Genomic DNA, 15,837 nt, shown 5'->3' with positions numbered 1-15,837 from the left:
AGGAGTTACAGCTGCGCATCAATCTAAAGGAAAACTTCACCTTTTCCCTTAAAGTGTATTTGTGGAAAAGTGAGAGATGCAACTTTACGAGTTTTGGGAAAGAGACTCTAGCTCTAATCAGAGGAGTCGTATACATTCCAACTCTTCTGTAGAACTGAGTTTTCCAAGACTCAGCATGATAGATAACTTACTTTTAAACTGATTGAACACCATATTTATAGTTAACTAATAAAATATGATTGACTTGAATGTTTAAAGACTATTTTCTCAACTAAAAATTATGCACGAACTAAAGTGCATGGTAGCGTTGGTACTTAATTTCATAAGATGCGCTCATACTCTATAAACATTAAAATATAAAATTAGCACATCTTTAACAAAATTAAAGTCTATACACTTGGGTTTAGAGTCTTTAACTTTGTTGAAGCCGAAAGACTAAATAGCGCTTAAGACTAACACCCATAGTTTATAAACTCATGTGTTATTAGTAGCAACAATAAAAAATTATTAATCTATATAGTAAAATATACCGGGTAATAAAAGATAATGAGATTAAGGTTTCAACTTCAATTATTTTATTATTAAACATTATATTAATTTTTTTTTCCAGAAGTTTCCGTCCCAATCGATATTTTTGATGCCGCTTTTCGTGCGTCATTTGCAATACCAACTCTACCTGAAAGATTCGATTTATTTTTTTTGGTAGAGGGTAGCATGTCGAAGTAAATTTTGTTTGTTTGGCAAATAGCACAATATCGTTTTTTTTTTCATGTTCGACAACTAACCCGTGATCTTTACATGTACTTTCTTCACAGTCTTTTAATGCGGTTTGTACCCTTTCCTCTAGTTGATCAAATACTTCTTGAGACTCAATTAAGTAAGTCAATGACTTTATTTGATTTAGCAATTCGCGGCAAATAGAAGCTTTACCTTGTTTTGGATAACTTTTGATAGGTATATTAGATAGTTGAGATGGATCATCTACAGGACATGGTTCTTTGACCGACATACTTTCTGATTTAACTGTACGCGATTCCATTACATCAAAGTCCAAGTTTAAAAAAACAGAGTTTTTGTATTGTGTACCAAACGAATCCCAAGATATTTTATATTTTGTAGTCACAGCGAGCATATGTTTACACGGAAGTAAGTTTTTTTTCCAATCAAAGCAACTACAACTTGGCATTCGCAATTTATCACCAAAAAAAACTTCATAAATATTATCATTTTTTTCACTCTTCACTTTAAAAACTACACCACCTTTATAAATCAAATTGCTTGCTATGAATTTTGATGAATCCAATTTCTCAATAGAGTGGGCAACAAATTTTTTGGGTCGGTTATGTAGCCAAGAGGGCAGACTTTGTTGGTAGGAACGGTAATAACCAGACGCTTTAAAATTAGATTCAAAATAACTAAAAAAATAGTTTTGTTATAAGCTATTTAATGCACACAAACACACACACACATATACGTGTGTGTCAAAACAGCAACACTAAAATATACCTGTTATACTTATCAGGTAAAAATTGCTCCACAAGAACGTAATCATTCCACTTAAACTTTTATCATGGAATTTACTTAAGTAGCCATATTTAAATTCTTTATTCTTACTTTCCACTCCATTATTTGTATTAACTGCAACTTAAAGCAAACCCAGTCGATAGTAACGTATCCAGAGCTAATTAAAGAAAATATATATATTAAAAGTTATTAAAATACACTTATCTTTTGCATTAATACAATTGACAAAAATTACAGTATAACTTTTGCTTAAAACTATTTCTCAATACCTCTGAGTAGTAAAACTATTCTATTGTACCTGGTGGACTGGAAACCAAGTTTTGTCGAGTCAATTTCGAAAATTCTTGGAACTATCACTTTTCCAAAGCTCACTCGCTTTTAACTCTCTAACATGTTCTTCATACAGATCATGTGTTTCAGATGATGCAACCTTTCTTAGCATAACCAAAATTGTTTCTCTTTTATCTCGTAGCCCATTATTATAAGCAGATAACCATCGAACCCATGCTTGCTCCCGGAGGAAATCACATAATAAAAGATGTGTATCTAAAAAGACGAAAACGATTAATTTTCTTTGCAAGAAAATGTCAAAAAAAAATTAATAGTTTTTATCTTTTATTATATTATATATATAAATATATTTTATAGTAAATAGAGTTCTTTTACTTGAACAAACGTTCAAGTAAAATAATTGAACAACATAGTACTTTTCTTACTTTTCATACCTATTTTTTTACTATATAACGAATGAAAGAACTGTCTGTTTGGAACACTTTTCAAAAACCTTTATAACAATACGCAGCTATGCTGTTTGTATAGTTTTATCGCTTCAAAGACAACGAGAAAATTTTTTTTTTACATAAATTTGTATTATACAATAATCCACAAACATTAACAACCGCTGAAACACATTTGTTGTAATAAAATTTCTTGCATTGATGGATAAAATATATGTAAAGTTTTATGACAAGATAATTTAAAAACTTATTTCTTTCATGTTAATGTTTGATGTATTTAATTTTGTGACACACCAAAGTACTTTTTACTTTGTAACTAAAAAGTATTGCTAAACCAAAATACATTTATTTTAGTATTTTGGTTTAGCAATACTTTTTAGTTCACTTTGTTACTTTTAGAGTCAGTACTTTTACTTTTTACTTTTTTTATTTTTAAGTATCTTTAAAATGTAACGACCCCAACCCTGCAAATAATGTACTTACTTGGAAACAAAAATAAGATGGATTGAATTTCTTCATCGCAGTTGTCTACCATAAATGCTTGTGGTAGCCATAGTGGATTCCATATTTTAATGAATGTTAAAGCTTCTGTAATTAAGGTAACTGTCTCATTTTGAATGGCAAATGATGCTACAACTTGGTAGTCCACATTAGTTTTAACGACTAAAAAGAACAATGGGATGGCATATCTTGTCGTTTTGTATGTTGCATCAAGAAGACAAATACTGTTCCCATACCTTTGAAGTAAACGACGCTGGTTAGCATTTTGGTAAATAAAGAGTAATCTATTATTTTTTGGCTCATTCAAATCAAGTGATGCTACATTCTAAAAAGCATCAAAAGAATTCATGTTGCAATAATGACACAATTTTAAGAAATATGTTATTTTGATACAGATAAAACAATACAAAAAATGACTTACATTGACGTCAGATAGATTTTCCATTCCACAGTTAAACCACAATCTTTCTTTTTGATTACTATTGTGTGAGTCCACTTTTTTGTATCCTCTGAACAAAATTTTATCATTTGGGTGTGATTTTTGCCATTCGCCTATCTTATAAAAAAGATTTTCCTGATCCATTTTAGTGCACACAATATTTGAGTGCACTCATTGTGATGCTAATATAGTTTCTGATATCAGAAATCCCAGGATGAAAACGCCTGTTACTTGTTTCCGGCTGCTGCAAGCCTTCGAAAATGTCATACTTAACACAGCGTTGAAGACATCTTTTTATTTCATGAGCATCCCTAATACCTTCCCCAACCAGGTCCTTGATTTTTCTTATTACACGTTTGTTGACTTGTTGTGAAACTCCTCCAAACTAAAATAGAAATTTGTAAAATAGTTTATATATTGTTTGACATCATGGCCTACTATAGTAACAGGTGATTATGATGTTACAAAGTCTGTGAAAATTTTTTTTATGAAAATGTACTGTGAAAATGTTAATTATGAACTTTTTAGCGTTTATTGGCGAAAAAAAGTATTCTTCTGATATGGTTGCTAGGGCATTTAAGTACTTTTCACTGTCAAGAATCTGTTACTCTTGACTATGTGATGACTTTGAACTAACAAGTATATCCTTGATGACAAAGTTAAATGTCTAAAGTTAGAAATGTTGGAATGTTCATCTTTTAAAGTTGTATTTTGACAAATGTTCTACTTCTCTAAGACAGGTTATTCTACTAACTGATGAAACATTTTTGGTAAATCTTTGAATTCCCCAAATGAATTAGCAAAAACAGTTTTGGGTTTAATGATTTGTTCTTTATTTGGCTGAAAAAAATTTTTGTATGTAATGCTTTATAAAGTAACCAGTAACAGGTTTAGATGCTAATTTTCAATATGATCAAACAATCCAAATAATTAAAGCATTGCGGTGGTTCGTTGTTGCTATTTTTTGGACAACAACAAAGTAAATAAAATTTTTTTTGGAATCTAAAATTTTTGGAAAATTCTGGAAAATTTTGGAAATTTTTGGAAAATAATTTTGTTTTTGAAATTTATCTCAATAACACCAGGTGCACTAATGATAACACTTTCCTTCTATATGACTTTATTCATTTAATAAAACCTATTTGCAACATTTGGCTCACTGAAAAATGCCAAGAACTATGTTTTACTGACAAAGGTATTTCAAAAACTGCAAAAAGGTCAGATCTTAGAAAACTTTTTTTTTAATTTTCAAAATTTAAAAAAGATGCTATTGTAAAATTGCCTAAACTTAATTAAATTGCAATTTTTCCTAAACCAATTGAAAGTCAAAATGTGTTAATTTGTTTAGGAACATTTTGTGATGAGACTGTAGCTGCTTTAAAAACTCATACATCCATAAAAAATGTTGACAACACCACAGTGCTTTTATTTGTTTTTATCAAAATTTTTAAAATTGTTAATGTTAAAGGACTTTATGAAGATATTTGTACAAGATAAATATTGTGCTGTTTTTTTATCAAACAATGATAAACGATTAAACTTTCTTTTTAACTTGGCTAATATGGTTGAAAAAATACCTCCTGAAAAATAAGTTCATTTTCCTAGTGACCTTATTGAGAAAGCATTTGGAAAACTTTGGCAAGGACGAGGTGGTACCTACTTTATAAATGTTCAGGAAATATTGCAAAAAGTTGACATAAAAAAAAAAAAAACTTTGTCTGAGTATTGGTATCACTAATGATATAGAAGCATAAATTTGGTAAAGTATAAGTATAATGATAAAGAAGTGTAAACTTGGTAAAGTATAAAATTGGTATTGCTAATGATTTAAAAGTATCATCAAGCCATTTATGTGAAAAATGTAAATATGTAATGCAAGATAATATTTTGTTCAGTGTTTCATAATCTTCCAGTTATTGAAAGTAATTTGCCTAAAGAAATTAAAATGTCTTTGGTTTACATTGCTGGGTATGTCAATAGAGATCCACCAGTTGAAGATTATTTTGTTTTGATCAGTTCGGAGATTATGTTAGAGAGGTTAATTGTGGTGGTTGAATTTTGCCTGGAGATATCATCAGTCATTGGATATTTTATTCATACATTTTATTTTATCATCTTTACACATTTGACTGTTGTATTAGCTTATCTAACTGCTTTTGGATGTAATCCGACTTTTTACGAATTTACCCATGTTTCAAAAAAATATTGTAGAATCCTGAAATGGAATCTATGAAATGTGGTTTGCATTAATTATACAAGTTTTTTCATTTCAGAGGTCAAATTCATTTATTTGTAACAAAAATTTTCATTTACGACATAAGTAACTCATTATTTATTAACAACCATAAAAAATGATTCCATAAAAAAAAACTTGCCATTAGTTTTTTTAAAGTTGTATGTTTACTCGGCCTGTCACTATAGTAGGTCATGTTCCACATTTAATGAAGAAATATATTACTACTTGCATATAATATAGCTAGATAAGGTAGTAAACCTAGTAATATATAAACTTGTAGTTGATAATCTTTTTGAGTATGTAAAAATGATTTATCTCATTATTATTCTTTAATGATATAAATACAAAACTCATTTTTATAATCAATTTTAAAATTTAGCTTTGCAAAAGCAACTTAAGTATAACTTACATACTTTGGTTTTTCATTCACTTTCTTCCTCTTTGTACTTATACATCTATCAACACCACTAGAACAATCAAGACGTTTTTTTACCTAAGATTATGAAAGGCATACCAGTGAACTGAATTTGAGGTGTTCTGCCGGATCTTTCTATATCCTCAAATAGAAGTTTGTGGTTTGTTAGCTCAAAATCTGCAGAATAAAAAAGTAATTCAATTATATAAATATATATATATATATATATATATATATATATATATATATATATATATATATATATATATATATATATATATATAAGAGTGTCCCAAAAATCATAGAACTTTTTTTATTTCAATGACAACTAGATGTAAATCTAAAAAAAAGTTTTACTGTTTTCTCTGTCCTGGCTCATCCTTAACAAAAAAACTTTTCCAATATAAATTTACTTATATAAAATTTTTTTAAATAACGGCTACTAGAATGCTTTTTTAATCTCAAGTTTGACCAGCCATTGCACATTACTCTAAAAATTAAATATGTTCTTTATACAGTCCTAGAGTTATAATAATAAGCATATTCAAATTTGTATCAATGAAAAGCTTTTCGGAAATCTGGAAAAGTGATTAAAAAAATATCTGGAATTCAGCATATACCCAGCAAAAGATAAATTCTGAAAATATCAAAAATAATCTTAACACTTTAGCTCTTAACCATCCTCAGCTGCAGGAGTTTATTTGTGGATTCCATTTACTGTTTAATGATGCTAAAAAAATTAACAAAAAGTTCATTCAAGATTTTATTGTAGCTACAGAGATATCTTTCAAAATTTTGTAGTAACTTCAATTAAGCCTAAAAATATTTTCCTAAAAGTATGACTGAAACAAAGCTTGACAGCTGCTGAAAAATTTGTACTTTCAAATTTTTTTGCTTCAAAACAATATAATCTTTGATGTGCTAGAAAATATTACATTTAATATTATTTATTTTTATTTGCAGATTATAAAATCAAACTTAAATAGTGGCAACAACAATTGCATATATTTACTTATAGATTATTTATGTCTTATTGGTTTTTTAATTTCATATGAAGAGAAAATTTAAGAGTGATTTCTATTTTGGATAAAAAACTCAGCTTTTACATCTAGCACTTCCAGTCATAATAAAACCCTGAAAATATTTTTTTGGACACCCTTATATAAATATATATATATATATATATATACATACATACATACATACATACATACATACATACATATGTATATACATGCACATTATGAATATATATATATATATATATATATATATATATATATATATATATATATATATATATATATATATATATATATATATATATGTATATATATATATATATATATACATATATATATATATACATACATACATACATACATACATATATATATATATATATACATACATACATACATATGTATACATATGTATATACATGCACATTATGAATATATATATATATATATATATATATATATATATATATATATATATATATATATATATATATATATATATATATATACACACACATAAATATGTATACATATGTATATACATACATAAATATACATAGTTTTTTGTTGTAAATATGTTTTTCATATATATATACACATAAATATGTATACATATGTATATACATACATAAATATACATAGTTTTTTGTTGTAAATATGTTTTTCATATATAGTAGAATAAATGCTATTATACTTATCAATGATAATTTACAAGAGTAATAAAAAAAATCATCAATTTCTAAAGTAAAAAAAATAACCTTTTTGAGCAAATCCAACATCTTTCGCATAAACAGAGAATTTCACGTTCATGTGTCGTTCATGAAATTCAATTGCATTCTGAGCTTCTTTTACTGTTTTATAAGAAATTGCATTGAACGTTTTAGTTAAATCTACAATTTAAAAATATAACATGTCAACTTTCAACCTTGAAATTTTTATAAATGTTTATTAACTTTAACTGCTATTTTCACAAAAGTTTATTATAAAATATGAAAAATATAATTACATGAAATATTCAAACCAATAAAACTATAAAAACCTTTATATGCTTCATCCATTTTTCCATTCATAGAAAAAAAACTAACAAACAAAAAAAAGTCTTTATATAGACTTTTTAAAAGACTTAATTTAATAACATTTGTATCACATTGTAAACGCTGTAATCGGGTCTAGAATTTTTGAAAGCTGTTCAAACAGCACTTTGACGGATAGGATTTAGTGTTTCCCATATTTTTCAGTGAAATTACTGGGTGACTTGTTTTTTTGAGCTAATTTAAAGTGCTCATATTATCAAGTGGTCTGGGTTATATGAGCACTTTTCCTACTTTTTTAAAATCTCTGAGTTTTTAAAAATTTCAGGTGCATAAATATCTATGTGGAATATGAGTAGTGATCCCTAAAAATTGTTTATTCGCAAAAAATTTGGATCAAACATAAATATTTTTAAAAATAATCCAACTTCCGCTTAAGGTTCTCTTTATACCTGATCTACCATACTTCCTGTTCCATCTAATCTACCATATTTCCTATTTAAACATTTTATAATACCAATAATATTGATAATGTCAATGTGGTATAATTAAAAACACTATAAAGACTCTAATTTATTTTAATGTTGATATAAAATATAAATACAATTATCGATATAAATATAAAAATTGATATAAATATTGACTTATTGATCTCAATACTTAATAAATTTTAATTGGTAAATATTTTTTAACTTATTTTTTTACTTATTTGATTCGAAAAATAATAAAAGAGATAAAAAAAACTCAATTTTTAAAACTTTGACTTTAATCCGAATATACTAATATTGTTTACGATTAAATAGTAAAATATACGAGAATAAAAATATAAAACGACAACCAAAATGCTATACACTGCTCAAGGGTTTAATTGCTCGATGTCTAAAGATGGTAATGACAATTTTTAGGTAACTATCGTTTGTCTATAATTCTTTGTTGCTAAGAACAGCTACACCACAAGCAGCACGAGATGTTCTCATTTCTTGAGAAGGCATCCAAGTGTCATTTAAAGGGTCATAGTATTCTACACTATTTAAATAAGAGGGTCCATCAATTCCACCAATTGCAAAAATATAGCCACCATAAGATGCCAAAGATACGCCATCACGACATGATGTCATCGGAGAAAGGCAAACCCATGTGTCAGTATTTGGATCATATTTTTCAACCAAATTTAAACGTTTGATTCCATCATAGCCACCTAAAAAAACATACGTTATACGTTTTATAAATATATATATATATATATATATATATATATATATATGTATATATATATATATATATATATATATATATATATATATATATATATATATATATATATATATATATATATATATATATATATATACAAAAATTAGTAGAAAATCACTTATTAAACTTTTTTCACTTTACAAATTTTGAGCAAGATGAAAAAAGACTCATGTTTCATCAGTTTTGTGTCTTTTTTTGTGTCTCTTGGTGTGAAAATTTTCACATCAAGAGACCAAAGAACAATCGCTCATCTAATTGCTTCTGGAGAGTCTAAAACTGCAAAGGATGTTATAAGTTTAATGAATAACAGCTATGGGATTCATGCTTCAATTTGGAAATCAATCGAGAGCTCAAAAGAATTGGTTTTTGATCCAGAAAGAAGATCAAGAAGCCATTGTTAGTTTAGATTATGCTAAATTTTATGCAAACAAGACTTTAGATGACTTTTATGACTTGATTTGGACAGATGCACAGTATGCCAGAATTTCTTATGAAAGCGATATTTTTATATTTGGTTGCTATGGATACCTAATTTTGCTTAGCAACAACCTATTTTTAGTAGTTGCAGATGTTTTATCCGTGTTATATACATTATAATTAGTTTGTGCATTAATATTAGGTTTGCTCTTCTTATGAGGGGGATATTTATTATTTGGTTACCTAGTTTTATTATTACCTAATTTACATAGCAACAACCTATTTTGATAGTTGCAGATTTTTTGTGAGTGCTATATTAACTAAATTTAACAGCAGTACGAGGTCTAATAAACACCAATACGAGGTCATACTTTGTATAGAAGTCATAATTTTTTTAATTTAGTTGCTATGGATACTTATACTGCTTAACAAAAAGGTAGTTTCCTTAGTTACACTTAGGTAAATGGATTTTTGAATATATTTTTTATCGGATTTTCAACTGTTCTAGTTTAAATAACTATTAAATATTTAAGTAATTACTTTTAGGTAAAGCTTCAGGTCTTTAATAAAAAAACACAAAATATTGCAATAAAACATTGACAATTTGAAACACATTAACTATTTATAAAATATACATACATGCACAAAATAAGAAATCATATTTTGTCGACAGTCAGAGCCTGAGGCAAATCACTAACGCCTTACCATGGAACTGGAAGTAACTAGGAGTAGTGGTAGTGATGGTAGCGCTTCTTTGTCTACAGCAATATAATTTTCATTTAACCAATCCATAAACTTTTTTTCAAATACAGTATTATTATTGTATGCAATTCTCCATCTTTTTCGATATCCTTTGATGAATTTATTTAATTTATCACTGCTGATGCATTTTCACTTTTTTTTTTTTTTGAATTTGAAACATTTCCACTTTTAAAACATTTCCACTTTTGAAACATTTCCACTTTTAGTTTGCAACTTAAATAGCTTAGACTGTCTACTTACCCTAAGATATGATTTCTTATTTTATGCATGTATGTATATTTTATAAATAGTTTGATAAATAGTTATGAGCTTTAGAGTTAAAAATGCTTATATTATTTTCACATAAAAATATGTGAATATCCAATTTTGTGATCACCATGTCTGAAAATATTAACAATAAAATAAAAAATAGCTCGGCTTTCTTTTTTTAATTTGGCACATTTAAATAATCAAATAAAACTTTTATGTTATGCCAATTCTATTATTCATTTATTAAAGCCTAAAATGACATTAGCATCCATAACTGTGGCTAAGTATTACCTTTTAAATGTTAAAATGTAATAAAATAGCAAATCAATACTTTTGCTATGCAAAAATAATTAAAAAAGTTAGGTATCCATAGTAACCAATTAAAATTATGACTTCCATAAGAAGTATGAATCTCATTTCAATACATTTAATCTAGTGTACCTAGTACGAATAAAAAACTGTTAAAATAACAAAATTAGTAAATGTAAAAATTAGTAGATGTAAAAATTTAAAAGAACAGTTTATGACCATTTATTTGCTGTCCTAACCCGCCCCAAAAAAGATGCATTTCATTTGGCACATTTAAGTAATAAAATTAATTTTTTGTGTTATACCTATTCTAATATTCATTTATTACATCTTAAAATGACATTGGCATCCATAACTGTGGCTAAGCATTACCTTTTAAATGTTAAACTGTAATAAAATAGCAATCAATACTGTTGTTATGCAAAAACAGTTAAATAAAACTTTGTAGCAATGTAAACAAAATTATTAAAAAATTGTCAACTTTCCACCAAATTATTATAAAGCTGTTCCGGAAAGATGATTAAGAATTATTCAACAACAAATATAATAAAATAACTTCAGAACTTTAATAAGCTTATTTAAGTCATTTCGAAAATGGGGCAGAACTGTATACTATAAGTCAACGACTTCAATCATAAGGCTGATAAGACCATTAAATTCATTCACGAGATAAAATTAAAAATCGTTAACTGGCCAGCACAAAGCCCTGATCTTAAACCACTCAAAAATTTATAGGAAATATTTAAACAACATGTATAAATCTTTCTCACTCAACAAAAGAAATATTTTTAGTCTTAAATAAGCCTTAAATTAATAAAATTTCTTTTTTTTTTTGCAGCTTTTCTTTTTAAAAAAAATATAAAATGTTTCTTTGTTTAAACATGTTTAACAGTTTTGTCACATACTGAATATAATATATACATGAAGAGCAACTTTTATTAACTATTTAAAATTAATATTTGTTTGATATTTGTTTGATATGGCATTTGTTTTTTCATACTAAAAAGTTATGTGTCTATTTTTAAAAAGTAGCATATACTTTATAAAATAAAAATAATAAATAAAAAAAGAAATACACAAAACAAAAGTCACAGAGAAACAAGAATGGGTAGATAATAGTAAATTTATTAAGTTCAATTTTTAACAATAATTATGTTATTAAAAATATCATTTAGGTTGTTCCATGGACAGGGTCCAACATGGACCACCTCAGATTTCAATAAAACTTAGAGGGTTGGTTTATATAAATAAAAAAGCAAATCCATAAAATTTCAACATAAAACCTTTTGTGGTTCATAAGATATAGTTATTTGAAATTACTGATGTTTCTAAAAAACCTCAGTATTTTTTCAAATTTTTACCACAATACACATTTTTACCACTTATTAATAAAAACCATTTTTTTAACAAATAAAACAACAATACATGTTTTGACTATTTTATAGTTATCTTTAGTTGGTTTAAAAAAAACTTATTTAATTTTATATACAAATATTCTACGGTAATAAAATATAAATTACAATATTTTATTATTTACAACAAAATAGGCAGTAGCAAAAAATACAATAAAAAAGATATTGAATTATTCGACAAAAGTTTAATGACTAATAAAATTGTAACTATTATGTAAAAAAAGATATCCTATAATGGTTCAACTGTTTGTTCATATCTGGATTTTTTCATTCAATGAACAAACTTTCCTTAACCTTAAGCTTGAATTTATTGGAGGCAGAATCCCAATATTAAGACACAGTCATTATTATAATTATTAAAACAATTATTGTTAGCATGGAGATATGCGTCCTGGGCATACAAATTTATAAACAACGAATGATTTAAACTCCGCAGGAAGAGGATCCTTTGGCAAAAAAATATTAGAAATTTTGAAAAAAGTAAAAATTAAATTAAAGTTTATAGATTTACAATGTTTTTTAATAATAGAGTTTAAACTCTTTTTGGTTTGATCAGATATATTATCAACATAAGGAAATGTAAAGTAGTTTTTCATGTCTTCTTGGTTTTTGAATTCATATTGATTAGTAGAAACAGTTTTTTTGGTAAGATAAGAATTATAAATTTTATTTATAAGTAAAGACAGATACATGTTGCTTTTGAGAATTTTAAAAAGATAATTAACATTATAATAAAAACTTAGTAATTTTAAAGGTTCAATCAATTAAGCATTTAATTAAATTTACCTTGTGTGAAAAAGAGATGAAACTACAAAAGGAAGTATGAAGGCCTGAATACATTTTCTTATAAAAAATGGAGGTACATAAGGAACTATTTACTTTTTATATATTAATGTCCAAGAATAAGATATTAGATTCCTTTTTCTTTTCTATAGTAAAAGATATTGAATTATGTATTTTGTTGATATAGTCAAGAAAGTGGCATGCATCATTTTCTGATGGGAATGTGGCAAAAATTTCAGCAACATAACATTTGTAAAATACTGGCTTGACTCCATTTGTATAATTTCAGACATTTTTCTTCAAAATGACCAATAAATAAATTAACAAGAACAGGAGCTAGTGGGAAGCCCATAAAAACAATAGATGTCTATTTGGTCAAAAGTCTGTTTTTTAAATTGAAAATATGATTATGATGTTGCAAAGATGAAGAGTTTCTTTAAATCGTTTTTTTTTAAATTTTAAGATTATCATTACTGCTTAACTTGAATTAAAAGCAATATCAATGGTTTCTCGAAGAGTTAAATAAGTGTATAGGCTTGTGACGTCATAAGATACTAAGTATTTTTCATGAATGTTAGCTTGATTCACATCGTTTACAAAACTGAATAAATCTTTTGTAAAAAACTCTTAAGGTATTATAGGTGAAAGTACATCTCTTAAAAACTTAGCTAATTGATAATTGTTACCAATTGACAAAACGATAGGTCTGAAACTTAATTTCGGATTTTCAGGACAAAATTTATGCATTTTTGGGAGACCATAAATACAAGCAGGTCGTGAACCAGAAGGATAAAGTTTGTTATATATTACATCATTGAAAAAATTCAGATATGAACAAATAGTTGAACCATAACAGGACATCTCTTTTTATATAATTTTATTAGTGGTTAACCTTTAATTAACTTTGATTATTCGTTAATCTTTTGTTAAATAATTTATTATCTTTTTTATTGTATTTTTAATGTATTTTTAATTTATACTTTATTACTGTAGAATATCTGTATATAAAATTAAATAAGTTTTTTTAAACCCAACTGAAGATGACTAGCTACATATAAATCAAAGCCCAAATCAAACTTTTTACATACAAATCAAACTTTTTACATACAAATCACATTGTTTGTCGCAAGAACTCTTTTAAATAAAAGAAAAGTATTTCATTACTTATTTAATTGGAGATTATAAATTAATATAATTTATATAAAAAAATTTATATAAAAAAATTAATACCTTTACTTGTTTTAATTATTTGATAACAAAAAAATTTACTTTTTAATTTGTATTTCCAGAAAACTATTTGAATATCTGGAAAAAATAAACTTCAACAGAAATATGCGGAATTCTGGAAATATCCTGAAACAATCCCTGAAATCAAGACAAAAAGTAATACAATAAACCCAAACTCACCTGCTACATATAAACATCCATCAAGCACAGCACAACCAACCCCAGCACGACCATTATTCATGGGATTTATTGTACACCATTTATCTGTATGAGGATCATAGCATTCACATGTGTTAAGAAAAGTGCTTCCATCATTCCCACCAATCACATAAATTAAATCATTTAATGATGCAACACCTAGAATTAAATGCAGATTTAAAAGTCTAGGGGACAAATCTTTTTTCAAACAAAAATTTATCTGTTAGAAGCTTTTTTTTTATTTATTTTTTCTTCAGTTATGCAAAAATATCTTTTTTTTCATTGTAATTTATTTGAGAATATTAAATATATATATATAAATATATATATATATATATATATATATATATATATATATATATATATATATATATATATATATATATAATATATATATATATATATTTATATATATATATTATATAGAGAATATTAAACATATATATTATATAAGCTAAAAAATGCCAATATAACAGACAACTTTAAAATAAGTTAAGGTTATCCATTATATTAATAAGTAAGTAATAACTTTTGTACTCTTCATACGCTTTAATTTTTATTAAAGTGTATGAAGAAAGAAGCATATTATTTAACAAACTGAGTATTATATTATTTTATATTCACGTGTGACATATATATTATATGTATGTCACATGTATATTGTGTAGATATATATGTATATATATTGTATGTATATATATGTACATAAATTAGTAAAAACACTTATCTAATTTTTGATTACTTTAACACTGTGTTTCACCATCAGTAGGTTCATCAGGAAGAATCAGGATTCTTCCTGATGAACCTACTGATGGTGAAACACAGTGTTGAAGTAATCAAAAATTAGATAAGTGTTTTTACTAATTTATTATTGCTCTGTTCTTTTAGAACATTGAGCACTCTGTTTGTAAAATACACTTACATAATTTATATATATGAACATATATATATATATATATATATATATATATATATATATATATATATATATATATATATATATATATATATTTATATATGTTAAATTAAAAAACTTTCTTGTCATTATTATTGCAGTTTTTTAAAAAACAATAAATCTTAATGCACTTCCACATTATTTTAATTGCTTTGACTTTTAGACGACATAAATACGTAACTTATATGTTGAAGTAGTGTAGTTGTTGTTAAAACTTTTCTTTACCAAGTTTGCAAATCTCAGCAGTATGGAGCATTATCTTGTTGGATGATAGCTCCATGTCTTTTGGGAAAATGTCAATAGAAGGCATTAAATAACTATCTATTATCTAAATGTTTTTGAGAATCAAGCCTTCCATCAAATAGT

General features: G+C 25.9%; 2 protein-coding genes across 4 annotated transcripts in view; both read right to left on the bottom strand.

The window, feature by feature from the left end:
* Positions 1–552: 552 nt before the first annotated feature.
* On the bottom strand, positions 553–7,766 carry LOC136083790 (uncharacterized). 3 transcript variants are annotated; one of them, XM_065803557.1, is made up of 7 exons: positions 7,633–7,766; positions 5,847–6,029; positions 3,184–3,586; positions 2,745–3,087; positions 1,823–2,070; positions 1,507–1,681; positions 553–1,415 (listed from the first exon to the last, which is right to left on the bottom strand). In XM_065803557.1, the coding sequence occupies exons 3-5, from the start codon at positions 3,343–3,345 to the stop codon at positions 1,853–1,855; spliced, it is 723 nt and encodes a 240-aa protein (XP_065659629.1). In that variant the 5' UTR covers positions 3,346–3,586; positions 5,847–6,029; positions 7,633–7,766; the 3' UTR covers positions 553–1,415; positions 1,507–1,681; positions 1,823–1,852. The 3 variants fall into 3 exon arrangements, with proteins under 3 accessions (XP_065659629.1, XP_065659630.1, XP_065659631.1); XM_065803558.1 differs by having other exon boundaries at positions 5,851–6,029; XM_065803559.1 differs by lacking the exons at positions 553–1,415; positions 5,847–6,029; positions 7,633–7,766 and having other exon boundaries at positions 1,544–1,681; positions 2,745–2,998; positions 3,184–3,429.
* Positions 7,767–8,650: 884 nt separating this feature from the next.
* The window catches only part of LOC100215416 (kelch-like protein diablo), a 40,699-nt gene continuing 33,512 nt past the window's right edge, over positions 8,651–15,837 (bottom strand). Inside the window, exons 5-6 of the mRNA XM_065803556.1 lie at positions 14,499–14,675; positions 8,651–9,103 (exon numbers count right to left, since the gene is read on the bottom strand). Coding sequence (XP_065659628.1) covers positions 8,826–9,103; positions 14,499–14,675 — 455 coding nt within the window. The 3' untranslated portion in view covers positions 8,651–8,825. The remainder of the gene's footprint in view (positions 9,104–14,498; positions 14,676–15,837) is intronic.

Source organism: Hydra vulgaris, chromosome 08 (genome assembly GCF_038396675.1).
Source record: "Hydra vulgaris chromosome 08, alternate assembly HydraT2T_AEP".
Lineage (NCBI taxonomy): Eukaryota > Metazoa > Cnidaria > Hydrozoa > Anthoathecata > Hydridae > Hydra > Hydra vulgaris.
This window is presented reverse-complemented; position numbering and strand designations above follow the sequence as displayed.